The sequence below is a fragment of the Stenella coeruleoalba genome, assembly GCF_951394435.1.
Source record: "Stenella coeruleoalba genome assembly, chromosome: 16".
NCBI classification, from domain to species: Eukaryota; Metazoa; Chordata; class Mammalia; order Artiodactyla; family Delphinidae; genus Stenella; species Stenella coeruleoalba.
In genome coordinates this window covers 26,374,332-26,400,701 of record NC_137162.1, presented here as the reverse complement: position 1 = coordinate 26,400,701, position 26,370 = coordinate 26,374,332, and the positions used below count along the sequence as shown (strand labels likewise).

Sequence of the window (26,370 nt, the reverse complement as noted above, 5' to 3'; positions counted from 1 at the left end):
TGAGACCCTACTTTGTGAAAAAAGGGATTGGGGGGAAGCTCTGGGAGGGCAGCTTCAAACTTTCCACCTTAGGGAAGGGGCTTAAGGTCAGACTGAACTGGGCTGGGCTTGCTGTGCTGGCCTCTTACCTTTAGGAAAGGGGTTAGAGGTTAGGCTGGACTGGGCTACTGGTATAAAAGGGGCTGGAGATTGTGCTGGACTAGACTAGCAGTCCTAAGAAAGGGGCTAGAAACCAGGCTGGATTGGACTGGGTTAGGAAACATGGGGAAGGAGCTGGGTTCAGGATGAGCTGGGGGCCTGGGGGTCAAGGCCTGGACCTCTGCAGTGGGGCCTGGCTGGCATACACAGTTGGGCTGAAACAAGTTTTTCAGCATCATGCTGGGCCTGGGACTGGGCCCTCCCCTGCACCCAGAAACAGAGGACATGAGGGCTTTGAAGGGTTTACTTCCCCCACTCCAGCAATTCCTCCTGAACAAGGGCCTTCCCCAGAGGGGCCACTGGGGCAAACAGGGAGGAGCCAGATCTGGGGCTTCAGAGGAAGTCACTGGCCACCAGGTTTCCTGAGTTCAAAAAGTGGGTTCCCCTGTCTCTCTGGCCCATTCATTTCCCCCAGGGCAGAGTCCAGGCCTAGCAGGGCAGAGTCCAGGCTTAGCAATCTACCTCTCCCCTGGACCCCCACCTCCCTTTCAGAAACATACACACACACACAATGTGAACCTGCAAATGCTGAAACCCAGTCACATGCCCACCCTGGCAGCCCCATAACCCAACACAATCGTACTGCCAAGCCATGCATTCAACAACACATCCTCATTTATGTACCTTTCGCTGCCAACTCACACCCAGTGGTCATGCCTCCTCTGCCTTGTTCAGCACCGCATCCCTAGCACATGGAATTGGGACTGGCACCTGGAGAGGGCTCAATGAATATTAGCTGAATGAATGAATCCACCAAGACATACATCATAAACAAATGCATATACAAGCCCACATGCCTATTAATACATGTATACGTCCCTTATATACACATATCCAAGCCCTCTCTGAGGTCAGAAGTTACTACATACACAAGCTCACACCCGGGCAAAAAGGTCAGTTGTACACCTAGCGCCAGACACAAACACACTGCAGATAGGTGTTACCTAGGACTTCCAGGGCGAATTAGTGGTCACAGCTGGCTGGTAAATGTCCTTCAGTCAGATCAGGCCTGCAGAGGGGTGGGATATGTGTGTGTGTACAAATGCAGGCCTTGGAGTTCTGAGGTCCTGGAGCAACGAGGAGCTGGGCTGGCAGCAGGGCAGGGCCGAGGTAACTGCATGGACTGGAAAGGGTGTGGGGTGGGCCATGCAGTCCTTTCCTCTGGTTTCTTCCTGCCAGCTTGGGAGGTGGGGGCAGAGGTGCAGGTCTATGAGGCCTTACTTGAGATCCAGAGACCTTAGTGAGGGAACAGTCTGAGGCCTCAGATTCCCCTGTCTGGGATGAAAATGAGGGAGACTTGGAATTCCCTGACGCTTTTACTGCCGTGGCCCGGGTTCAATCCCTGGTCAGGGAACTAAGATCCTGAAAGATGCGCGGCACAACCAAAAATAAAGAAAAAGAAAAGAAAAAAAAGAAAATGAGGGAGACTGGGTAGGGGTTTTTGCAGGTGCTAATACCCCTCCCCAACCCACTGCAGTATCTCCCTATCTTGCCAATCTTCTATAATAGTGGGGAAGGAGGGGAATCAGGGAGAATACCTGGAAAGGAGTCTGAGAAGTGCCCTATTCGTTCTACCATCTCTCTGTGGAGCTTCAGGCTGTCCCCTAGCAATAGTGCTTAAGCATCCTCCTCTCTCTGTGCCTCAGCCCAAAGTCAGCAAGGAGACAACCCCACTACTCTCCCACTTCCCCACCCAGGGACCTAGCACCAGAGGAGACTAGCTCAGATCTCAGCTGGGCTGGTAAGCTAGAGGCCAGGTAGGGGTAGGAATCTGACAAAAACAGGACTGAGTCTCCCAAGAATTTAACCACCCAAAGCTCCTCCAATCCAAGTCCCCTCCTAGGCAAGGACCCCTTCTTCCACCCCTCCCCCAACAGCTTAATCCAGGTCTATCTATCCCAGGAACCCAGCCTGCAGAGGGCCACCACCTGTCTGGCAGCCCCATGACAGTTAGGGGTGAGGAACAATAGTCCTGGGAGGGGCTGGGAAGTCAACTTTTGAGGAATACAGGGCAGCCTAGGACACATCAAGAACACCACCAGAAGAGTGAGGGGAAATGTGAGATGGGAGTGAGGGGGAATTCACAAGCCCAATCCATGCCTCTTCCCCAATGACTGGTGTTAGGGACTGCAGGAAGGAGGGGAAAAAGACTGCCTTGGACTGAGTCATTATAGGCATCAATGACCAACCAAGACACTCTCAAACCAAAAAGTCTCTTTATTGAGCGGTACCATACATGACTCAAATGGCCCAAAAAAAAAAAAAAAAAAAAAAAAAAAAAAAAGGCATTACAGCGAGCGGGGTGGGACATCCACCTTCCCTACCCCTTCCCTCAGCTCCTGACACAATATCCTTCCAAAAGTGGCAGCTGGAGTAGAGGAAACAGGATGTGGGGGACCCCAGAATCCAGAAGGAAGAGTGGGGAGAGAGGTGGTGCTAACACTTCTGGAACTGGCCACAGGAGAAGGCAGCGAAGCCACAGAGCTGCGTCCAGACTCATGGGACCCTGCTCTCGGCCTCACCCTGGGCCTGGAGCCTCCACATGTCCAATTGTGAAACAGAGCTGAGGATCCTGGCTGCCTCCCCTGTCCTTCTATGAAGAAGGGGAGAGAGGAGATACTGGGAGATGAAGGGCCTTTACTTCAGCTGGAGGACAAAAGCCTATTGCTCCCTGGTGGGCTCAGAGCTGGGACACCCTCAGTGGCTTCTCCCCCTCCTTGAAGGGCAGGGGAGGACTAGATATGCAGTCTGAGGAGTTGGGGAAAGAGAGTACTGGAGAGTGGATGAACCCCTCCTCCACCCATGCCTGCCCAACTGAGACAAAACAAAAAACACAGTGACAAACAAGGCTGCTCCCTTCCCTCCACACTCCCTAAGGCAGGGAGCCTCCCCCTCACCCCATCCAAGACAGCTGCTCTAGTGGAGGACTTGTAAAGAATATACACACCGTGGAGGGAGGGGGTTGGGGGCTGGGATAGGAGGAGTCACAAGCACTAGGAGGGCAGGCCAGAGTCCTAGAAGATGGGGAGACAGAGACAACAGCAGGGGGCTGTCACAAAAGTGAGGCCATCAATGGCGCCCTACCCCCATGGCATGCCTTCCCCAACTCCAGTCACCCCAGAGGAAAAGAGAAGAGAGATGGCAAAGTGTCTCCTTGGTCTGAAGCTCTCCAAACTGTGTAAAACGGTGATGCATACCCCACTACCTCCACATAGGCCCTAAGCTCTCCACCTGCCAGGCATAGGGAGGTAGCTGGACCTTTAATAAGGGGAAATAGGGGACATGAGTGATTTTTTATTTAAACTTACATCTTTAATAATATTATTTTTTAAAAAACTTGGAGCTGGGATAGGTGGCAGAAGGGAGGAGCCCAAAGCTTTACCCCTCTACTACCAGCCACCTAAGGGGAGGGTTTGGAGGAGGGGCATTCAATCAAGCCCCATAACTTTTAAGTCCCTAAGGGCTGTGGGCATAGACAACCCCAGGCTTGAAGAGGGTGGAGTCAGGAGGATGAGGGAACCCAGAACCTGGGGTGAGGATGGAGGCAAATGCCCTGGGAGGTGGTCAGGACATTTCTCAGAGGCCCAGGGTCCACACAGGCATCCACATGAGTACCCCCTTCCCCAAAAGGCTCTGCAGAGGCCAGCCCCAGCCCAGGGCCACTGGGGGGGCAAATCTTGGCACCTGCCCCCAGTGAGTCCAGTTCCTCCCTGAAGCGGGTGGATGAGGCTGCCCATTTTAGATGCTCAGTCTCTTCATTCTGTCTTCTGCTCCCTGGGGCTTCGAGGGGTGGGGAAGACAGGCAGAGCGCTGGGTGGCGGTGGCCATGGCAAAGCCTTTACTGGGAGGCCTGTGACGTGGGGTTCTCCGATTTGCTCTCTTGGCTGGACGGAGGCTTGCTGTTCCAGGGGCTGTTGGCGCCCAGGGCAGGGGAGTTGTTAAAGCTGTCCTCGTCGTCAATGCCGTTGGCCGCGTCAAACTGGGTGTTCTCCAGACGGGTGATGAGCCTCTCGTCCTCGTCCCCGAACTCCCCGCCCATCAGGGTGGGCTCCCCCACCACCATCACATCCTGAGAGTGGCGGAGGTCCCCAAACATAATCGGGGCAGGGGCTCGCCCAGCCCAGGGCAGCAGATACCCCCAGAGCCCCAACACCCACCCGGGAAACTCAACCCCACACCCCCCAACTTATACCCCAATTTAAAACCCCAACTCCTCTGATACCCTCCGCCCCTGGAATACTTCCCACTGAATGACTGCAAAGCATCACAGCCTTTAACCTATATCCACTGGATTCTGGGAGAAGTCAGTCTACTCCTCTAGCTCCCTAGTCCATCTCTCCAAAATTTTAGGGGGCTCCTGAACTTCTGTCCAATGTAAGAGAGAAGGAGCAGATCAAAAACACCGGTGGGGAAACGTATGTGCATGTATGTATTCTAGATTTGCACACATTCAAGTCTGTGTGTCCCTCTGTCAGCGTGTGTGTCTCTCTGGTGGTCTGTGTGCCCCTAAGCTGTCTGTCCTTTATGTCCATACATTCCCATGGCTGTCTCCGTCCCTTGATGTCGTACGTTGCTACGTCTGAGTCTGTGTGATCACAATCATGCACGTGACTGACAAGGACTGTCATCAGGGACAAGAGTCAGCCCACGATGGCAAAGTACACTGGGAAAAACTGTCTTTGTTTCTACGTCTGCTAGTGAGCTCAGGATGGGACAGGGTCAAGGGTCAGGGGCCAGCAGTGGGGCAGCCCAGAAGAGAGAAGAAAGCCGAGATGCTTACAGGTACCTGGCTGGAGAGGGCGAAGGTGCTGGCTGGGCTTTTCTTCTTGCTGTTGCTGTTGTTGGTGTTGCCACCCCCCGAGCTCATGGTGCTGCCCCCTGACATCTTCCTTTTCCGCCGCTTGCTGGGCTGCTGCCGTGCAGGCTCCGCTGTGCCAGGGAAAGGAGACTCAGGTGGGGTAGCACCCTGGGACCCTTATTCCCCATTCTGGCTCCTAAGGAGCCTGAGCCTACCCTGATCCCAATCTCGCAGACCCAGGAAAGAGGAAAGGGCTTTGTGAGGAGACAGCGATACAGCCTTGGGGAAGCAGCATCAGATACTGGTAAGAGCAGGTGCAGGTGCAAGGCACTCACCAGGGGGTGCTACCATGCGCTGCCACTTCTGGAAGAGGCAGGTCTTGAGACAGTCACGGGGGCTGAGGCTGTAGGTCTTGTGGCGGGACATGAGCTCCTGCATGGGCTCGAGTATCACACAGAGCTGGGGGGAGACCAGTTAGTGGCTTGTCAGGGGACAGACGTGGAGTGGAGACCAAATGGGATGGGGCAGAAATTGGGTGATCAGAGACTCACTCGGAGGTAGTTAAGAGTGGAATTGGACAGCCCACACCGGGTGATGTTTTTGGAGAGCTGATCCAACATCTGGGGGTCCTGGGCCTAGAGGAGGAGAAAGGTAAGAATACTAGTACCTGGGTTGCATCTGCTCACCTGCCCTATCATCTTAGCCTCGTGACACCCAAGAGAAGAGGGACTACTATATAAAAACCCATTTTTCAGATGGATAAACTTCAACCCTCTGTCTAGGGCCACTGGTGGGTAATGGCAGACCTCGTTCCACCCTTCCCGCTGCCTGCCCTCAGCCTTGTGGCTTAGGTTCTGTGCACAACTCACATGCATGGCAAGGATGCTGCGGGGGATGAGCTCTCGGTGCTGCCGGATGCTGAAGTGCCACGTCTTTATCCGCATCATGTCATCAAACATGAACTCCAGGTACAACCGGCCCTCCACACAAACCTGGAAACAAGCTTGTCACAAGTCTGCTCACCTCCCCACATACGCAAAAGTATACCGGTTCCCCTGTTTCCTCATGATTCTCCCACTACATACACTCCTGCCACCTGAACAGAAATCTGGGTGCATAACTGACATGGACCATCTCCTCATATACCTGCCACACTGGCACACACACACACACAGACACACACACACAGACACACGCACACACACAGACACACGCACACACACAGACACACACACACACACACACACACACACACAGTAGAAACGCTTAACAGATTCTTGTCCTCTCCTCTTGTAGCTAGTAAAACACTCGTCAGCCATAAGCTCCATGAGGACAGGCTCTTGTTCACTGGTGTCTCCCTGAGGCCCAGAAAACTGTCATGTACAAACTCAATACATGTCTGCTGAATACTGCAGCATGCCTGCCATCCCTGTGCATCCTGCCACTTCCCATTATGTCTCCCTGGGGAAAAGCCAAGTACATTTTTGGGAGCCAGAAGGGGAATCAAACCCACGTACTTCAGTGCTCCACATCCAACTGGGTGCTAACCTGGGTGAACATAGGTTTGCCATGCTGGGTCACCATGCTGCCCTGGTCACAGTCAAGGGAAACAAAGTTGCTGTGGAATGCCTCCTTGGGGTGCTTAAGTACATAGTAGAGCTCCGTAGCACCCCCCTCAAAGATGCTGCGGAAGTAGCGTGGGATCAGGGTCCGGCCAATGGCTGCAGAGATGGGACAAACTCTTCAGAACAGAAGGATCTCAAAAGTGGTCAGGCAGATACCATCCCTGCCAAGACAGATCCCCTAGGACAAATACCCACGCCCAGATCTTAGAAGGACACAGGAGATGTACGCTCTTACAGCGGCACTGGCAGGACCCCCAGAGGTCACTCACTATATCTCTTTGGTCCATCCTCCAGGCAGAAAGTGATGGTTAACATGGCATCATCCTCAAAGAACTCAGTCGTGAAAGCATCCCACCAGAGATTGTCACACTCCTAAGAAGCACAGGGAAGGGTGTGTGTGTCAGAAGACATGCCACAGGGGTGCCCAGATGGCCCTCTCCCTCCAAGCTCCTTTCCCTTGGCTATACCTCTGTCCAGTTTTGAAGCCGTTTGTTAAGCTCGAATATCCTGTAGTCAGTTTGGTTGCCATATGGTGTGTGCCTCCTGGGGGAAGTGAAGAAGGGAGATCAGTAGGAGCAGAGCCTCCCCCCACCACCCCCGCCTTCACCCCTGTAATGGAAAGCACCAACCTCCCCACTGGGCTCCACTTACCCAATCCCAGGCTCCAGGTAGGTAGGCGGGTACATGGGAGTTGGGCTGTGTAAGGGAAGAGGCTATGAGAATGGGGGTGGAAGACAGGAATTATTGGGGGGTGTCACTCCCTCCCCTTTTCAGGCAGGATGCCATCTGGGGAAGGAACAGGAAGTGGACAAGAAACTCACCCCACATCCCGATCTAGCATGGTGCCGGGATGGAAGGGGGGGAAGGCGTTGCCGTTCGGGGGCTCCTTGGGTGAGTACAGCTTGAATGACTTTGAGGAACAACCTAGAAGGGAAAGAAAGAAGAGGTCTCCTGAGTCCCTCTTGGCAGTGCTCCTGGAAGTCTGCTAGACTGTATGCACAGGGACTGGTCTTCTGGAGCCCCCGAGGGCACTAGGGGAGGGAGACTACCCTACGGAGCACCTATCCCAGTTTTTATTAAGAAACTAGAAGTTCTCAGCCCTAATACCCAAGACCCCATTTCTTCATGTGGCTGAGCCCTGGATGACAGAATTGAACCTGGGAAGAAATGTCAGCACCACAAGATAAATAAATATCTAAATATCAGAATCTAAAATTTTGATAAACTCCCTTTTCATCTACATTGTTTTGTTTAATCGTCATCACAACCTTGTGAGGTAGCAGGGTCGAGTGTAACATTCCCATTTTATAAATGAAGCAACTAAAAGTTCAAAGGGACTTACCAAGATCGTACAGCTACTAACTGGCAGAGTTAGAACTCAAGTCCTAGGGCTCAAGCCTAGTCTTCCGATTCCCATATCCTATAGTATTTACCCCTCTATTGCCCTCTGGAGACCAGGTTGGGGGAGGGTAAAGGGGGATTTTGCCAACTCCCTGCTCCTTCTCCACCCCCAGGGTCTCAGGAGGGCAGGGGATAGAAAGATAAAGGGGGGGGGGTAGTGCCTGCTGGGTGCCGCCCACCAGATAACCAGTTGGGCCTTCTGCCTCTCACACCAACGGCCACTCCCTTATCAGCCCAGCCCCCCACACACACACCCACCATGGGTCTAGTATTGTCTCCAAACCAGAAACCCAAAGCCTCAACCCCTTTTCTCTCCTTAGACTTGCAGTGAGGGAGTGAGGTAGACGGGCCTCCAATGGGTCCCACTCTAGTTACATATAGAAAATAAACAGCCCCAGGGAAGGAGCCTAGGTTTCAGGGGCTCAGTCTAGGAGGCAAGTGGTAACTAGACAGGGTCTCTGCTTGTGTGTATCTGTGCATGAGCTCATGTGTCCCCTCTCCACCTCACTCAGAAGCATACACAGTTCTACTCCTGCTCTACTATTACCTGACTGGAAGAAGTGTTACTTTCATAGCTAGGTAAGAGCCAGGTACCCTCACAATGCCACTTATCCCCTCCCCACCAGACAGGAGGAGATCGTGAAGCAGAGTCCTAGTCACAGCTGCTTCCTCATGTCCCCCAAACTTGACTGCATTTGGAAGGGTAGCTGTATCGGCTGTATCTGAGCCCCATCTCCAATTTAGATACAAAATCTATTTTGTTCCTTGGGAGGAAGAGACAAAGGAAGACCCTGTACCAACATGTATCATTTAATTCTCTCCCCTGGGTCCCCTCCTCACAATATGGGCCAAAGGAGGGTCCCAGAGAGGCCTACCCTCCACCGTCCCCAAAGACTCAGTGCCAAGACTCAGAGCCTGTGTGTACCTGCACACGCGTGTGCCTCATCCTGCCTAGCAGGCTTGCACCCTCAGCTCGCCCCAACATGTCTACCAAGGGCTGGAACCCAGCAGCCCCAGGCAGGATCAGGGTGCCTGCAACAGGCCCTTGCCCCACGCATGAGCTCTCACAGGCCACATCCAAATGCTCCCAGCACGACATACACAGCCTTCACATGCCAGTCAGGACTGAATGAGGAGCATGTGTCCTCAGGAAAGAGGCAGTCCCACCCAACCCCAAGTCCCCCCACTCCACAGACAGGTGGACAAGGCCATGTAGGAAGTCAAAGCTCACATTAGCAACCAGAAGCCAGGCCTGGGCAATGCACCCAGTAGTCTAGATTATTAGACCTGGCCCTCATCCCCTACCTAGGCCCTCCTTTCCCCAAAAGCATTACTGCCCCTGCCCCTCAGTTTCAGGACCACTTGAAATGTATCAGCTCAAGACCCTAAAGAGAAGGGAGGCAAAACACCAGGGTTCCTCTCTAACTCTGAAAAAAGTTTCAGAGCTTCAATTTCTCACTTGAGAAATGACAGGCATTGCCTGGGGCTAGGTAACAGTACTGAGGAGCTAAAGCCCAAAGCTCTGGGGCCTCTATTTACACGACCAGTGAATGGACACAAATAAACTCAGCATCTCTCCAGAGCCATAGCAACTCCCAGTAGCCCCAGCACAAGGGCTGGGGAGTGAGAAGAGAAGGGGAGGGAACATCACCCAGACCATCTGTCCCTGCTGCTGCCTGTCCCCAGCAGCAGGGGTAGAGGGAGCAACGTGGGGGTGGGGGTGAGGGGATGGATGTGTCATCCAGTCTTGGAGTCAGGCAGAGTCCCGTCTCCCACCTCTAGCAACCTAGGAGCCCTTAGGAAGGGGGAGGAGAGAGGAAGAGCCCAGAACTAGTAAAGTTTTCTCAGAATGGAAGCTGCATCCTGTGGCCTAGGGGGGCACCTCCAGCTGGGTATTTCCATGGTAACCAGCCTGACCCGAGGGCAAGCCCCCTCCCTCTGGGGGCTGACCAGAGGTCAGCAGGCCCGAGAGCCCTCTCCTCTATGAGCTGGGTCACCTCTCTCACAGCCAGCATACCAGGCCCGGGCCAGATGGAGGACCTTCCACCCACCCCCAACAGGCTTGCAGGGTGCCCAGACTTACTTACCTGGGAGAACTGAGGGGGCCAGGAGAGGTGCGGGGAGCGGCTGCGAGCCCAGAGGGGCCCTGGCAGGGGTGAGGCCTGAGGGGGGGCCAACTTCAGCCGCTCATGTCCCGAGTGGGACAGGCAGGCCTGGCTGGGAGTTCCACTCCGCGGGCTGCACAAAGACTCGCACGCACGGCCTCGGCTCGCCCCACGGCGGCCACAGCCCCGGGAGAAAGTTACAATGGCCACTGGGCTGGGGACCCGGGGCCAGGGGGCCGGCCTGGGGGGCGGGGGGCCGCGGGGAGTCCGGAGCCTTCTTTGTTTGCAAGGTTTCCCTCAACAATGGCTGCTCCGCTCTTTCCTCCTCCTCCTCCTCCTCCTCCTCTGCTCTCCCCGCCGCCGCCTCTGCCTCTGCCTCCAAGCAGCCCGCCCGCCCTCCCCAGGCCAGCAGGCCCCTCCGCCGGGGCACCAGCAGAGGCAGGGCCCGGCACTCACACTCGCTCACACTCGCTCACGCACAGACACACACAGCGCCCCGCCGGCTCCCTTCCTTTTCTCCCTTTCTCTCCCTCCCTCCCCGCTGGCTCTCTCAGAGCCTCTCTCAGAATGAGGCCCCAGGGCGGGCGGAGGGTGGAGCTGCCCCCACCGGCCCCGCCCCCTCCCTGCGAGGAAAGAGGAAGAGGGAGAGAGGGGAGGGAGTGAGCTTGAGAGAGGGAGGCAGGCAGGGAGGACTGCTGAGAAAAACAAAAGAGAGACAGAGACTGGGAGAGACAGGGGACAGGCCGGAGAGAGGGATACAGAGAGACTGGGTCTGGAGAGACCGGGATGGAGGGGAGGGCTGTGGGAGCCAGGAACTGGAATGCCGCTCCCAAGCCCCAAGCGGGGTGCTCAGGGGTGAGCTGGGGAGCCTAAGCCACAGGCAGGGATGGAGGAGGGCACTCGTCCTCTCTGGAGACTCCCAGTATCTTCTAACGGTCTCCCAAACATCCCCCAAATCTCTCTTCCTCTCCCTAGTGATCTCTCGGGTTGAAGGCTGGCCTGAGCAGCCACCCGTGGCTGGTGAAATCCCAGAGCAGCTGGGGGGAAGGCTCCAGGGGGTTATTTTTGACAGAGACACTCTCAGACTTCAGCCTGTAAACACTGATTGGAAGGAGGGGGACACTCCACGTTCCCTGCCCCCAACCCAGCTTAGTTCCAAATGCTGACTACCTTTGCAGGAAGCCCCCTTTCCCCCACCCACCCATCATCACCACCACCACCACCACCACCACCACCACCACCACCACCACCACCACCGGAGGCACGTGGGTGTAAGGGAAAGGGGCTCTGTTAGAGCTCAGGAAGGCAAACTTGCCCATCTGAGGGTCCCCAGAAGGGGTCTAGTCTGCTGCTGAATCCTCCCCCAAACCCTAGGAAAAAATGGTATATGGTTACCAGGGTAGGAACCTGTTCTCCAATGCAAGGGGGGAAGCCCAAGAGAGGGGGCTTTTCTAAAACTTGCATAGTGGTCCAGGCCCTACTACCTGGACAGAAACACACACACACACACACACACACACACACAGTCTCTCTCTTTCTCTCTCTCTTTCTCTCTCTCTCTCACATGGGAAGTGGGGGGCAGTAAGGACTTCCTTCTTCTTTGCAATTTGAGTCTCAGCTTTGTATTCCCACCCCCCCCAACCAGATTCACACACAGCCCCACAACAGGATGGCATACACACCAGCTGACTGTGCAATAATAATACTATTGCATCTGGCTCTGTGAACATCCTCCACACACAATTAACACAGCTCACTCTCACACAAATCCATACCTGATACACACTTCAACCTGTGATATACCTCAAACCTCAAATAAACCCAAACCCAGGACACACACACATACACAGTGGGACCTGTGACGCACATGCCCCAAGCCCCAAGACACACCCCAAAACTGCATTATACCTCCTGAACCTTTGACAGACTGCTACACACATACCCTGACCATTTGTTACCCAGGGACTAACCCCACCCCCCTCTGAAATCTGCACACCATTCTCCATCATGGCCTGGCCATATGATATATCCTGGCTTTCATAAACCTATCGAAATCTATACTCTTCAGCCAGAATGCCTACCATCATACTGCCTACCACCAGGACTTGAGATACTTGTCCTGACTCCCAAATTTACAGCCCAACTCTGGGATAACTACATTCCTCCCCCACTGACAGGACAATTCCTGTCATTTGTTTTGTGCCTTTAAACTTTCCAAAGCACATTCACAGGCAGTACCTCAAGAGATCCTAATAGCATCCAGGGACTATTATCCGAACTTGCACAGATTACAGTGAGACAGGAGGGCCTGAGGCTGGAACCCTGGTTCTAACCCCACTCACACAAGCCCAGCCCTGGGGCACTGCAGCCATTCCTACTGCCTGCCCCCTCCAAGGAATGGTCACTCCAGGCCCCAAATGACTATCTACTTGGGGAGAGGAGATGGTTGTGTGCTCTGGCTTCAGCATCCAGTTCAGAACTCAGAACCCCCACCCAGTCTGTCTCCTCAAATTTCAGGGAGAAGGGCCCCTAAATACCAAGATGTATCCAGACCCTGGCATATCATTCAAAACGGGCCCTCTCCTAGTTCCCCTTCTCCAGCAAGTCCTCTCTCAGTTCGGACTTAATTCTCCCACTTGCACAGGGGCAGATGAGGTCCAACTAAAGAGAGCAACTCAGAGTTAGAAGGCTCTAAAATTGGTGGGAGGTGGGGTGGGGAGAAAGCAGGGAGCAGCAAAGACTGACAAAGGTGATGAGGGAGGGAAGAGCAAGAGCACCCCTGCTGGAGGTGGGAATTCTGAAGGGGAGCAGCCCGCCCCAGCCCACAGGATAAGGTACCAGCACTGCCCCCTGCCCGGGCCCCTGGGGCTCCCTGACCCAGGCCTCCAGTGTGCCTGCCCCCCTTCCTTTGTCTGTGCCCGGCCTCCCGTTGGCCTGGCGCTCTGCCATCCTCCTCTCCTGGCTCCCAGCCGCCACCACTGCTGCCTCCTCCCCTCCCCCTACTCCTCCCTACCTTAACCCTTCTGAGTCACATGCTGCCCCAGACAGGCCCTGGCCCCCTCAGCAACCTGCCCTGCCCAGGATGATGTCCCTTAGCAGAGGTCCTCCCTGCTCCTGACCAAAGCCCCAGAAGCTACTACACACCCCAGGAGCACTATGAGAGCTAGATGTGTGTATGTGTGTATCTTGTAGTGTTTCCTTCTGCATGTGCATGTGTGTGGGTCTGCGTGTGCTCTGGCTTCCCTCAGTCACATGTGTGGGGCATGTGCTGTCTCTGCCGGGCTGGGGGAGGAGGAGCCGGGAGACAGCAGAGCACAAAGGAGAGACTCAGGCAGGCAGGCAGGCAGGCGGCAGGCAGGCAGCCTGCCAGGGCGCCTGGGCCCCCACCCCAGGGCTGCTCAGGTTGCGGGGGATGGTCTTTAGGCCTGGACTGGACATGCTGCCACGGGGTCCCTGTGTTCAGCCATGTGCTCACACACACCCATGCAAGCGTGGTGCCCTCCCTTACCCCGAATCCTACCATTTCTAACCCCCAGGCCACTCTCATGCCCCTCCCCAAGTGGTTCTCTTGAAGACTAACCTCCATCCATCCTCTGTGGCACCAATCCGTAAGACTTCCTCACATTCAGGAAAATGATTCCCCACTCTCGGCCATCTTAGGCCCCCTCTTCCCCAACCAGATCACCAGACACACAAAAGGAACATACCTTTTAGGGCACTGCCTTAAGTTGTCCCCCCTCACACATACAGGTCCTCTTCTGTACCCATGCTGCTCCCTGAGAGACTGAGAGGGAAACTTTCTCCCTTCTCCTACAGGACCAGGCACCCTACCTCAACTTCAAGATCAACCTCCCATCTACCTCCAGCCTGACAACCTTTCCATACTCACCTCCTGCTCGCTATTTGTAGGCACTAATAATCATATTTAAGACTCAGCGCTTTAGCTATGCTTATGTAGGGTGATGGAGGATCAAGGCCATGGGATGGACTCAGAGAATGGATGGATCTGAACAGGGTACTCAGCATGGGGCAATTGTAAAGAAAATACACAAACACACACACCAAGCTGGTAGGAGGAGGAATGATGGGGCCAGGAAGGATTCCAGCTTGGCAGGCTCTTCCCTCTCCTCCTCTCCCCGACCCTCTGCAGCAGGAGCCAGGGGTTCCCACACCTGGATATCCCAGGATTCTTAGGCTCTACTAGCCCTCCCTCTGGGCCCCATGCCCCTTAAACGTCAGCCTCAGCAGGCACTTTAATGTGTGCCCAGCCCAGCAGAGCTTTGGCCCGGGTCACATGATTTTCAAGGAAGCTTCCGCACTGGCAGCTTCCCTTGGGGATGTGTGTTGGGGGGAGGGGGGTTTCCAGTTGTGAGGTATGGGCCTCCCAGAGAACAGGGCATTTGGAGGGGCTAAGGATCCAAACCAGGCTAGATTCAGGAATACCTGACTTTCCAGAGAAAGCTAACTCCTGCCTGGGACAGAAGGGGGTCCTGCAGATAATTCAAGAACCCAGAGTCCTGGGGATGGATATAAACCGTGTTCTGAGGCCCTCTGAAGACCACCTCTCCAGTCACACGGCCCCTCTCCTTCTCCCTGGCAGCAGGGAAGAACTCAGACCCAGGCCTTCCTCCTCCCTAGGAAAGAACTCAGATCCAGGCTGTCTGTCACTGGCAAGAGCTGATGTGTTTGGGGGGAGGCAGGTATCTGAACCTAAGTCCTCTCATTGGGGTCAAGCATCGCTCCCCTCAATTCAATTCTCACAAGTCACTCTTATTTCCTAGCTTGCCTGGGGCTGCCACATTCCCCCTCCCACTAGGGCGAAGATGCCAGACCCAAGGGCCCAATTATCTGCCCCCCACACCCCAGGAGGACCTCGTGTCCCTCAGGAGGGCCAACCTTCCCTGGCAACAGGCAGGATAATTTGGAGGGGGGCAAGACGGCCCCCAATCAATCCCTCCCCCCAAACAGGGTCCTCAGAAACAGCCTGGAGGGAGGTGTCACAGAATAGGTAAGAGGGAATAGGCAGCAGGGAAGGGGGGGCAACCCAAACCAGCCAATCACAACTGTATGATGACCTGAGGGGGGGGTCAAAAGTCCAGACTCACTTCTGATTGGCTAACACCCTGGAATTCTGGGAATTTCAGCCCCCCCAAAACCCCTCCCTAAGTAGCCTCCTCCACCAAAAAACACACACAAGCTAACCCCAGCGCCCCTTACCCGTGCCTCTGGGCTGCTGCGCATTTACACAGTTGGGGAAAACCTTCCCCCGACTGAGGCCCCACACACCCCTCAAGCCTCCGACCACAGCCATGCCATCGACGCCCCACACACAAGTTCTCACCAAACAAGGGGTGAAGGATCGGCAGGGAGGGTTCGGGGAGGGGCCGGGCGGCAGCGCGCCCCACTCACCAGGACAGGCACAGCCCACTGACATCTTCACATCGCCCGCCGCTGGGGGCCCAGCCAAGTCACGGTGCCCGCCCCGCGCGGGGACAGGCCGGGCATGAGCCGCCGCCGCCGCCCGCGGCCCCCGCTGTCCTCGCCGCCGGCCCGGCCCGGCCTCGGCCCGGTGCGGGCGGCCCCTGGCTGCAGTGAGGGGCCTGTCAGGCGTGGAGCAGACAGGAAGGAAGCCAGGCAGGAAGGCGAGCTGTCTCTGCGTGTGTGCGCGCGGGTGTGCGTCCCCGGAGTGTGTGTCTGTGTGTGCGCGTGTGCGTGTGCGTGTCTGTGCGCTCCCGCCGCCCTCCCCGCCGCCAACGCCGCCGCCGCTGCCGCTCGCCCCCTCTAGCTCTCGCGCTCCCTCTCGCTCTCGCTCTCGCTCTCCCTCTCGTAGGCGCCCGCTCACCAGCCCTAGTCGGGCTGGGCCGGGCTTTATTAATATGCTAATTGCCTGCTAGTGGGCGGGGAGAGCAGTGTCAAAGTGACCCGGGCGAGGGCGCAGCGGGCGGCGACTTGCGTGCGCCGCGCGGCGGCGGACGGCGAGGGGCCGGCAGCGCTCCGAGTTCGGCGTGCTTGTGACGCAGCTTTTAAAAAAGGAGACCGAGGCAGAGACCCGGGAGAGGGCGGGCGAGGGGAAGGGAGAGGAAGCGAAGCCTCATGCTGGGTGTCCGTCCTCCGGGCGCCGCTGGGTTGGGAGCTTAGAGGAGCCGAAGCGGGAGCCGGGACTGGGGGAGGCGGGGCCCGGGTGGGCTTTGAGATGTAGCTCTCTCTCTCCACCCCCGGCCGCGCTCTGGGAGGGAAACGCGACTGCCGACCCCCCGCCCATGCTCTCTGCTGAAACCCCAATCTTAATCTGGAGGCCCCTGGTTATGCGCTTCCACCCCAACGTGGGTGGGGAAAGCAGCACTATCTTAATTCTAGTAGCAACCCCTGAATTCACCTCCCCCCTAAATTAATTACCCCTCCCTTGCCTGCTAAACCAGTTGGGACTGGCCCTAAAAGGGTTAATTAGGTGAGGTCCCGGCGCTCCCTCGCCTAATTGCCTGCGATCTGTGTTTTGCTGGGAGAAGGGCGGGCAGCGAAATGACCGCCAGGTTGGTCTGGGGAGGGAGAATCCGTAGGCTGTCCTTTACCCTTGCAGACTCTGACTCATCAGTCAAGATGCTCACCTCCCTTCCCCCTTTCTCCATCCAGTTTCAGCCTCCCTCCCCCCGCTCCCCCCACCCCCAATCGCCTGGAAGCTGCTTTCCTTTGAGGGCCTCCGAGACTGGGAAGAACAGGAAGCAAACCCCTCCAGTGCCCCCTACCCGCAGGGGCTGTGGCCTCAGTTGGAGGGGGTGGGGTGGAAGGGAGGATGATGTGGATGGTCAACGTAAGGAACACTCCTTCCCCAGGGAGGAGCTTCCCAACCTTCAGGCGCTCCTCAAGGATTCCCTAACCCAGCTGGGGTGGGGGGCAACATCTCCATCTCCATCCCTTCCCAAAAGCCCAGCCTTAGCTGCCTCATAAACAGGAAATACCTATTAGCTGGGAGGAGGGAGGGGAGGGGAGAAGTCTGGAAGAGAGAGTTGGACCCCTCCCTTCTGGGGGGTCCCCAGCTGCTAGCTTCTCTTCTTTAAGCTTCAGGGTGGGCTACAGGAGTAGATGCTGGGGACCTGGCCTGGTGTCCCCTTCCTAGGGCGTCTGCCCCAGACTGGGTGAAGGGTCCTCCTTCCCTTTGTTACTTAGGTGGGGATTGATTATGAAGGTTCCCTCACCCCTGCCCAGAGTCTGCACAGCTGGCTTGACTGGCTGGGGGAGGGTTATAGATGTGGAAGCTTAAGTGTTTATGAGACCCCTTAAGCTTTTGCTGAGGGAGCAAGAAACGAAGGGCAGATGCAGAGTCTGGGAGTTGAAAAGAGGGCCTGCCCAGGGATGGGCATCCCCTCCCTTATGCTCAGGAGAGGGTGGGGGAAGGGAACTGTAAGCATAGCCTCTCACTAACTCCAGCATTCCGTCCACATTGTGGATTCCCCCACCCCTAGCTTTCCCTACCTCCACCCTCTGGGGGGCAAGGGGGGGCGAGATAGAAGCCTGCAGAGGGATGTGACTGAAGCCATCCACACTTACACAGTTATTTCCTTGGCAGCATCCCCTGCCTGTGTCCACCTCCTCCCCACATTCCGCAGGGCAGAGGTCAGCACTACAGGGAGTAAAGGGAACCTAAAGCAATGGAAACTTAGCCTGGAATTTTGGAAACCTCAGTTTGAATTCCAGCTTTGCCCCTCACTAGCAAATTACCTGGGACAACTGACTTCCCCATTCTGAACTCTAGCTTTACCCTCTGTAATTGGTACCTGCAGCTTGATGAAAGTCAAATGAGACAATGTATGCCCAGTCGCCTAGCCCAATGCCAGCCATGTAGTCAGTACTCAATATACATTAGCTCCTTTCTGCTTTCTTTGAGGTTATCGGTTATTTCAAAAGTTTCAGGGGCTTCCCTGGTGGTGCAGTGGTTGAGAGTCTGCCTGCTGATGCAGGGGACACGGGTTCATGCCCCGGTCCGGGAAGATCCCACATGCCGCGGAGCGGCTGGGCCCGGAGCCTGTGCTCCGCAATGGGAGAGGCCATGCACAGTGAGAGGCCCGCATACAGCCAAAAAAAAAAAAAAAATTTCAGGAGTGGGCTGAATTGGCTGGACCCCTTTCACTCTCTACTGTGTACGAATTTGCCTTCCCCCAATCCTGTAACCACTCACCCCTAAGGCCACTCATTCCAAATAACTAGCTTGGCCAGATTCCACGGTGATCACCAATCACTTGAGTGGACAAAGGGGCTTATAACCCACCCTATAGGGGACTTTGCCTCCTCTCAATCTAAGGCTCCCTTCTCCTGGATTACACATGTGGAAGGTGGAAGGCTGGGAAGAAGAAAAACAGCATTTGTTGAGTATATACTATGTGCCCAGTACTGTGCAAGGTGTTTCACACCTGAGATCTCACTTACTTTTAATAATGACCTTTGGCCATTAAACAAACAAGAAAACAGATTCAGGAAGGCTAATAAATTCAAACTTTCTGTAAAACATTCTTCTCTGTCTTCTTTGCCTACTAACTAGTTAATGCCTTTTAAACCTCAGTTACACCTTCACCTCCTCTGGGGAGGTACTCCTCTCACTCCCACCCCAGCTGATCTATTGGTCCTGTTTCCTTTAAGGGAATATTATCTCAGTACTGTTGAATGGGTGATTAAGTTAAGTCGATTCACCTCCCTGAACTTGCCCAAGGTCACACAGCTAACAAGTACTTGACCCAGTGCTCTTCTCTGCCTTACTTCTAGTCTGGACTAGGCCTGGGGAAGAAGAGGAAACCATCATTGGAGCAGCTCTGGAAACTGTGCTGCAGGCAAAAATGGGAGAAGTCACAGATGCCTGGCAGATAGCCCTGGGGTGTGGTAGGAAGGCAATGAGTCTATGTGGAAGGTCTTTAATGACAAGGTCCTGGAGGGTGGCAGGCTTAGCTGATGTGGATGGATAGATTTGAGCACCCAGTATTTTCTTTTTTTATGGCTGCGTTGGGTCTTCGTTGCTGTGCGCAGAGTTTCTCCAGTTGCGGCAAGCGGGCGCTACTCTTCGTTGAGGTGAGCAGGCTTCTCATTGCGGTGGCTTCTAGCTGCAGAGCACGGGCTCCAGCATTGTGGGTTTCAGTAGTTGCAGCATGCAGGCTTAGTAGCTGTGGCTCACAGGCTCTAGAGCGCAGGCTCAGTAGCTGTTGCGCATGGGCTTAGTTGCTCCGCAGCATGTGGGATCTTCCCGGACCAGGGCTCGAACCCGTGTCCCCTGGCATTGGCAGGCGGATTCTTAACCACTGCACCACCAGGGAAGTCCAATATTTTCTTTTTTGAGGTGAAATCACATGACATAAATTAACCATTTTAAAGTGAATAATTCAGGGACTTCCCTGGGGGACCAGTGGTTAAGACTCTGCACTTCCACTGCAGGGGGCGTGGGTTCAGTCCCTGGCCAGGGAACTAAGGTCCTGCATGCCATGTGACGTGGCAAAAAAAAAAGTGAATAATTCAGGGGCATTCCAATATTTTTAAATACAGTCATTAGTGCAAGATGGACTCTAGACATGGGGATGAAGCAAAATGGGAAGTGAGAAGAGATGAGGTGGTAAGGAAAGGAGAAGGGAAGAGGAGCCCCACAGAGAGGCAGACAGCAGAAGCAATGAGCTAGACTGCTTTAGGACAGGTGGGTTCCCTGCTTCTTCCAGCTCCTAGAACCTGTCCCATCCAACTTCTTCTCCTGACCTTGACCTTGGCCTTCTCTATTTTCTCCCACATTTCTCTTAGCCCTGAAACTCCCTCAAATACTCATTGGTATTGCTCTTTCTTTCAAGGACGAATCTTCTTTTTCCATCAAGATGGCAAATATGTCTTACTGATGGCTCTGTCCCCAGCACCTAAGAAGGTGCCTAGAACCTGATATGTGTCCTATAACACTTACTAAATGATTATAAGAATTCTGATAGGATTTATCTTTCCCTGCTCCAACAAGTGACTCCTTCCCTTCTTGTCCATTTACCATCACCATCACCATCACCATTTACCATTACCATCCCTCTCTCTGTCAAATCAGTTTGGCAGATTTGGCCAAATAAATATGTAGAAGGCCCCATCCTTGTGTGGAGGAAACATTACGTCTGGAGGAAAGGGATCTAGGAATCTGCATTTTAAAGAAGTGCCTCAGTTGGTTCTTACACATGCCAATATTTGGGAATAGTTCCTTCTAAAAGGGTCCATGCCCCTTCAGAGCATGCCACCAAATGGGATGAAACCTATTCATTCATTCCATAAGCAACTGCTTAGTACAGTGGGGGATACACTACTAAGAACAGAGGAACCAAAGAAAACAGTCTACTCTATTCACTGTGTGCCCCTGGGCATATTGTTTAACCCTCCCTTAGCCTCAATTTCTTCCTCAGTAGAATGTGGACAATAATCCCTACTTTTCTAATTCTTCCAGGGATATTGCAAGGAGAGAGCAAGCTCAAGACTGTAAACCATTCCTCAACTGTGGGTTGTTTGGGGCTAAAAATAAAGCACTAAAAGGAATATTGCCTGAAAGTTTGCATCTCCCTGAAAGAATAACTGTAAACCAGGTATATTAATTATCTATTACTATGCAACAAGATACCCTCAAATTCAGCACCTTAGACAACAAACTTTTGTTATCTCCCTTGGTTTCTTTTTATTTTTTTATTTTTTATCTTTTTTCCCTCAGTTTCTGAGGGTCAGGAATCCAGGAGTGGGTAAGCTGTTGGTTCTCGCTCAGAGTCTCTCACAAGGTTGTAGTCAAACTGTTGTCCAGGTCTTCAGTCATCTTGACTGGGGCTAGAGAATAAGCTTCCATGTTCACTGTAGTGGTTATTGGCAGGCCTTAGTTCTTCAATGGCTGTTGGACAGAGGCTTCAATTTTTTGCCACATGGGACTCTCCATGGGGCTGCTCACAATATGGCACGCTGCTGTCACTAGAGTAAGAGATCAGAGAGAGACAGAGAGAAACAAAAACACCTGGGCTGAAGCCTCAGTCGTTTTATCATCTAATCTTGGAAGTGACATATCATCACTTCTGCCTTATCTTATTGGTTACACAGACCAACCCTGGTACAAATGGGGAGAGAACTACATAAGAGTGTGAATAACAGGAGGCAGAGGTTATTGGGACCCATCCTGGGGGTTTTCAATGACAACAGGTCTGGTCCTTAGTGTTGCAGGTCTGGAGGTTTAATTTAGGAAGTTAATCAGAATTCATCAGATTCAGGAAACTGATTCACACAAATTAAATACACATGAAACATTATCTTGGTACTACTCTGCCTCTTTTCTAGAACTCCTTAGTTAAACTAGTCTTCCTTTTGAACACAAAAAAAGTGTTGTCGAACTTCCCTGGTGGTGCGGTGGTTAAGAATCCACCTGCCAATGCAGGGGACACAGGTTTGAGCCCTGGTCCGGGAAGATCCCACATGCCGTGGAGCAACTAAGCCCATGCGCCACAACTACTGAGCCTGCTCACCTAGAGCCCGTGCTCTACAACAAGAGAAGCCACCGCAGTGAGAAGCCCGCACACCACAACAAAGAGTAGCCCCTGCTCACCGCAACTAGAGAAAGCCAGTAACGAAGACCCAATGCCGCCAAAAAATAAATAATAAATACATAAAATAAATTTATTTTAAAAAACGTGTTGTCACTTGAGAGCCCATGCACTGGCTGTTCTTCTTACCATAGAATGCTCTTTAGAATGCTCTTTGAATGGCTAGGTCTTCCTTGTGATTCAGGTCTTACTTCAAATATCTCCTCCTCCTTACCTGATCACACCGTATAAAATAAAATTGTCCCCTCTTACCTTTTACAGTCTCCATCCCATTTATTTTCTTTTTTTTCCCCATGCAGGATTTTAGTTCCCCAACCAGAGATTGAACCCGTGCCCCTGAATTGGGAGCACAGAGTCTTAACCACTGGACCGCCAGGGAAGTCCCATCCCATTTCTTTTTTCTCATTAATTAATTCATTTATTTTTGGCTGTGTTGGGTCTTCGTTGCTGCACGTGGGCATTCTCTAGTTGCAGCGCGCAGACTTATTGCGGTGGCTTCTTGTTGCACAGCACAGGCTCTAGGCGTGCGGCCTTCCATAATTGCAGCACGCAGGCTCAGTATTTGTGACATGCGGGCTCAGTAATTGTGGCATGCGAGCAGGCGGATTCTTAACCCCTGTGCCACCAGGGAAGTCCCCCATTTATTTTCTGATAGCCCTTCTGGTGCTCTGAAATTATTTTGACTCTTTGTTTACTTGGAGATTGTCTCCCCACTAGAATGTGAGCTCTGTTAGGGAGGGTTTTTTTGTTTCTGTGTGTTTGTTGGTCTGTTTTGCCATTGCTGTATCTTCAGTGCCTAAAACATTGCCTGGTGCATAGTAGGCACTCAATAAGTAAACCAGAATGTTGATTTGTTAATTCACACTGAGAAATATATGTCATGTGAACTGGGCATTTTGTCTCACTTGATCATCTCACTCTCCCCATAGAAAATGATATGGGAAATCAGTTATTATAATCAGATGAGTCTTTGGTGAATGTGGAGTCAGGCAAAGATGTGATTGACACCCAATATTTGGTGGCCTGTGTCTCTGAGGTTTTCCTTCCTAGCCCTTAGGAATGCACCAGCCAAGGAGACTAGTAGCCACAACACTCCTGTCTAGGTGGCAGTGGAGACCTAGAGATATATTCGTATCTTTTTTAGTAGATTCCATGCAGACACCACATGTAGGTGAATATTTTTTTATCATATGCTGAATAAAGAAAAAAGGGCACAGCTTTCTGCTTTCTTTAACATTAATCTTCTTCCCAGAGTCTAATCCTTATAATAATGACCATAATTAGTGCCCAAATCACCAGCATTTACAGAGCATCTCTTAGAGAATGTTTCTTCAACAGAGGAAGAATTGTGCCACCCTGTATTGGTTCTTACTGATTTCTCACTGGCAAATTATTTCTAAGTTTATTGGAAATAAACTTTATTGTTGCCCTCTCTATTTTATAGGGAGAATTGTGAACAGATTCACTTCACCCAAAAGGTTAGTAAGGTACTTCCCTGGTGGTCCACAGGTTAACACCCTGTGCTTCCACTGCAAGGGGCATGGGTTTGATCTTTGGTCAGGGAACCAAGATCCCCCATGCCTCGGGGCAACTAAGCCAGGGTGCCACAACTACTGAGCTCGCGGGCCTCAACTAGAGAGTCTGTGTGCCACAAACTAGAGAGTGCACGCACTCTGGAAGCGGAACGCCACAACTACAGAGCCCATGCGTGCTGCGCCACAACTAGAGAGAAGCCCTCACACCACAACGAAGGGCCAGGGTGCCGCAATGAAAGATCCCGCATGCCTCAACAAAGATCCCATGTGCTGCAACTAAGACCCAACGCAGCCAAAAAAATAAATTAAATAAATAAATAATAAATTTTTAAAAAAATTAGAAAAAAGAAACTAACTAAAAGAAAGTTGTATTAGCCTTCCCAGGCTTCCTTAACAGAATACCACAGACTAAGTGGCTTAAAGAACAGAAATTTATTTTCTCACAGCTCTGGAGTTTGGAAGATTAAGATCAAGGAGCTGGCAGGGCTGGTTTCTAGTGAGACCTCTTTCCTTGGCTTGCAGGTGTCTCTTCCTCTTCTGCAACCATTCCTAGTGGATTAGACCCCCTGCCTTTATTATGTCATTTACCCTTAATTACCTTCTTAAAGGCTCTATCTCCAAATATAGTCATATTGGGTGTGGAGCCCTTCAACACATGAATTTTGCCCATGGTGAAGGGGGGACGACACACACAATTCAGTCCATAACAAGAGGTCCTCTCTTCTCATGAATTTTTTGTGGGAATGTGTATTATTTTTTATTTTTTTAATACTTTGTGCCACACGGCATGTAAAATCTTAGTTCCCTGATCAGGGATTGAACCTGTGTCCCCTGCAGTAGAAGCGCAGTGTCCCAACCACTGGACCACCAGGGAATTCCCTGGGAATGTGTATTAATACAACCTTCCTGAAGGGCAATTTGGCATTGTCCACCGAAATTTCAAATGTACATACATATATACCCTTTAACTCAGCAATCTCCTTTCGAGGAAAGTATTCTATAGAAAGAGTGTACAAAAAGGCAAAGATTAAAAAAAAAAAAGGGTATTCCTTGGGAGTCCAGTGGTTAGGACTCAGTGCTTCCACTGCAGGGGGTGTGAGTTCCATTCCCGGTCAGGGAACTAAGATCTCACGGCAAAAAAGAAAGGAAAGATACATGTACAAGAGTGTTCACTGTAGGGCTTCCCTGGTGGCGCAGTGGTTGAGAGTCCGCTTGTCGATGCAGGGGACACGGGTTCGTGCCCCGGTCCAGGAAGATCCCACATGCCATGGAGCGGCTAGGCCCGTGAGCCATGGCCACTGAGCCTGCGCATCTGGAGCCTGTGCTGCGCAACGGGAGAGGCCACAACAGTGAGAGGCCCGCGTACCACAAAAAAAAAAAAAAAGAATGTTCACTGTAACTTAATTTGTAATAGTGAAAAACTAGAAATCACAAATATAATTTAAATAATGATAATGATATTAAATTATATATTCATTTAAATAATGATATATTCTTTTAATGGAACTGGTACTCACCAAGATCTCAGTATATATTGGTTAATGAATGGACAAACATATTGTTACATGAAAAAAAAGCAAGTTATAGAACCATACATGTGGGATGGTCCCATTTTTGAACAAAGGTCAATGTCTGTCCCTATACATTTTTTTTAAGGTTAAAAAAAACACTTCTGGGAATTCCCTGGTGGTCCAGTGGTTAGGACTCCACGCTCTCACTGCCGAGGGCCTGGGTTCAGTCCCTGGTCAGAGAACTAAAATCCCACAAGTCACGCGCGGAGCGGCCAAAAGAAAAACAAAATAAAACAAAACTTTTTTATTTAGAGGGGCTGGAATGATTGTATGCTAATTAAAACAGCTAGGTTGTATAACAAATAACTTGAAAATTCCCTATTGATATTCTCCAAGAGTTAGATTCCATTACACGTGACTTGTTCTTTCTTTGGGCCTGGAAAAAATATACACAACTGCTCCCGTTGCGGAGCACTGGCTCCGGACGCGCAGGCTCAGCGGCCATGGCTCACGGGCCTAGCTGCTCTGAGGCATGTGGGATCTTCCTGGACCGGGGCACGAACCTGTGTGCCCTGCATCGGCAGGTGGACTCTCAACAACTGAGCCACCAGGGAAGCCCTACACAACTGATTTTTGACGAATAATTTATTCCTCCCTTTCCCATGTTTTGAAATCCTTATGATCCCTCAGTTCCTTCTGGAACAAATTTTCCTCTTCTTCTCCAGCCAGCCCCAGTGGGTTCACCTTTACAGGCTCTGGGACTAGGACAGGAAGTAATGTTTGAATGTTTCTTCACTGGGACCTATACGTTTTTATATACATAGAAAAAGTGTGGCTGAATACACACCAAAGGTGACAAGGGTTAAATCTGGGGACTGGAATTTGTAGGCCAAGTATATTTCTTACTTAAATAGTTTTGTATTCTTTGAAGTGATTTTTAAATTTTTGTAATACAAAACTTTTTTTAAAAATAAGGAAACGGGAAAAAAAAATTGTCATGAAGAACCTAGGTGTAAGACAGGAATAAAGACGCAGACCTACTGGAGAACGGACTTGAGGATATGGGGACGGGGAAGGGTGAGCTGTGACAGGGCGAGAGAGTCATGGACATATACACACTAACAAACGTAGTAAGGTAGATAGCTAGTGGGAAGCAGCCGCATGGCACAGGGATATTGGCTCGGTGCTTTGTGACAGCCTGGAGGGGTGGGATAGGGAGGGTGGGAGGGAGGGAGACGCAAGAGGGAAGACATATGGGAACATATGTATATATATATCTGATTCACTTTGTTATAAAGCAGAAACTAACACACCACTGTAAAGCAATTATACCCCAATAAAGATGTTAAAAAAAAAAAAAAAAAAAAGAAGAGGAAACGGGCTTCCCTGGTGGCGCAGTGGTTGAGAGTCCGCCTGCCGATGTAGGGGACACAGGTTCGTGCCTCGGTCCGGGAAGATCCCACATGCCGCGGAGCGGCTGGGCCTGTGAGCCATGGCTGCTGAGCCTGCGCGTCCAGAGCCTGTGCTCCGCAACGGGAGAGGCCACAACAGTGAGAGGCCTGCGTACCGCAAAAAAAAAAAAAAAAGAAAAGAAAACAGGAACTTCCCTGGTGACACAGTGGTTAAG

General features: G+C 52.3%; 1 protein-coding gene across 4 annotated transcripts; it reads right to left on the bottom strand.

The window, feature by feature from the left end:
- Nucleotides 1–1,873: 1,873 nt before the first annotated feature.
- Nucleotides 1,874–15,984, bottom strand: LDB1 (LIM domain binding 1). Of its 4 annotated transcripts, none has more exons than XM_079900631.1 (11): nt 15,537–15,984; nt 7,443–7,545; nt 7,273–7,317; nt 7,089–7,164; nt 6,891–6,993; nt 6,545–6,717; nt 5,866–5,988; nt 5,548–5,631; nt 5,332–5,455; nt 4,979–5,127; nt 1,874–4,267 (listed from the first exon to the last, which is right to left on the bottom strand). In XM_079900631.1, the coding sequence occupies exons 1-11, from the start codon at nt 15,559–15,561 to the stop codon at nt 4,037–4,039; spliced, it is 1,236 nt and encodes a 411-aa protein (XP_079756757.1). In that variant the 5' UTR covers nt 15,562–15,984; the 3' UTR covers nt 1,874–4,036. The 4 variants fall into 4 exon arrangements, with proteins under 4 accessions (XP_079756757.1, XP_079756754.1, XP_079756755.1 ...); XM_079900628.1 differs by having other exon boundaries at nt 4,985–5,127; nt 15,537–15,712; XM_079900629.1 differs by lacking the exon at nt 15,537–15,984 and adding an exon at nt 10,110–10,468.
- Nucleotides 15,985–26,370: the final 10,386 nt, after the last annotated feature.

What these genes read in the sequence shown, in the direction of transcription:
- LDB1 (XM_079900631.1), bottom strand. Translation starts at nt 15,561, where the DNA reads ATGTCAGTGGGCTGTGCCTGTCCTG. An exon ending in ATGCTAGATCGGGATGTGGG is followed by an intron (nt 7,318 to 7,442) that starts GTGAGTTTCTTG and finishes TCCCTTACACAG; the next exon opens with CCCAACTCCCATGTACCCGC. An exon ending in CCACTCTTAACTACCTCCGA is followed by an intron (nt 5,456 to 5,547) that starts GTGAGTCTCTGA and finishes GTCTCCCCCCAG; the next exon opens with CTCTGTGTGATACTCGAGCC.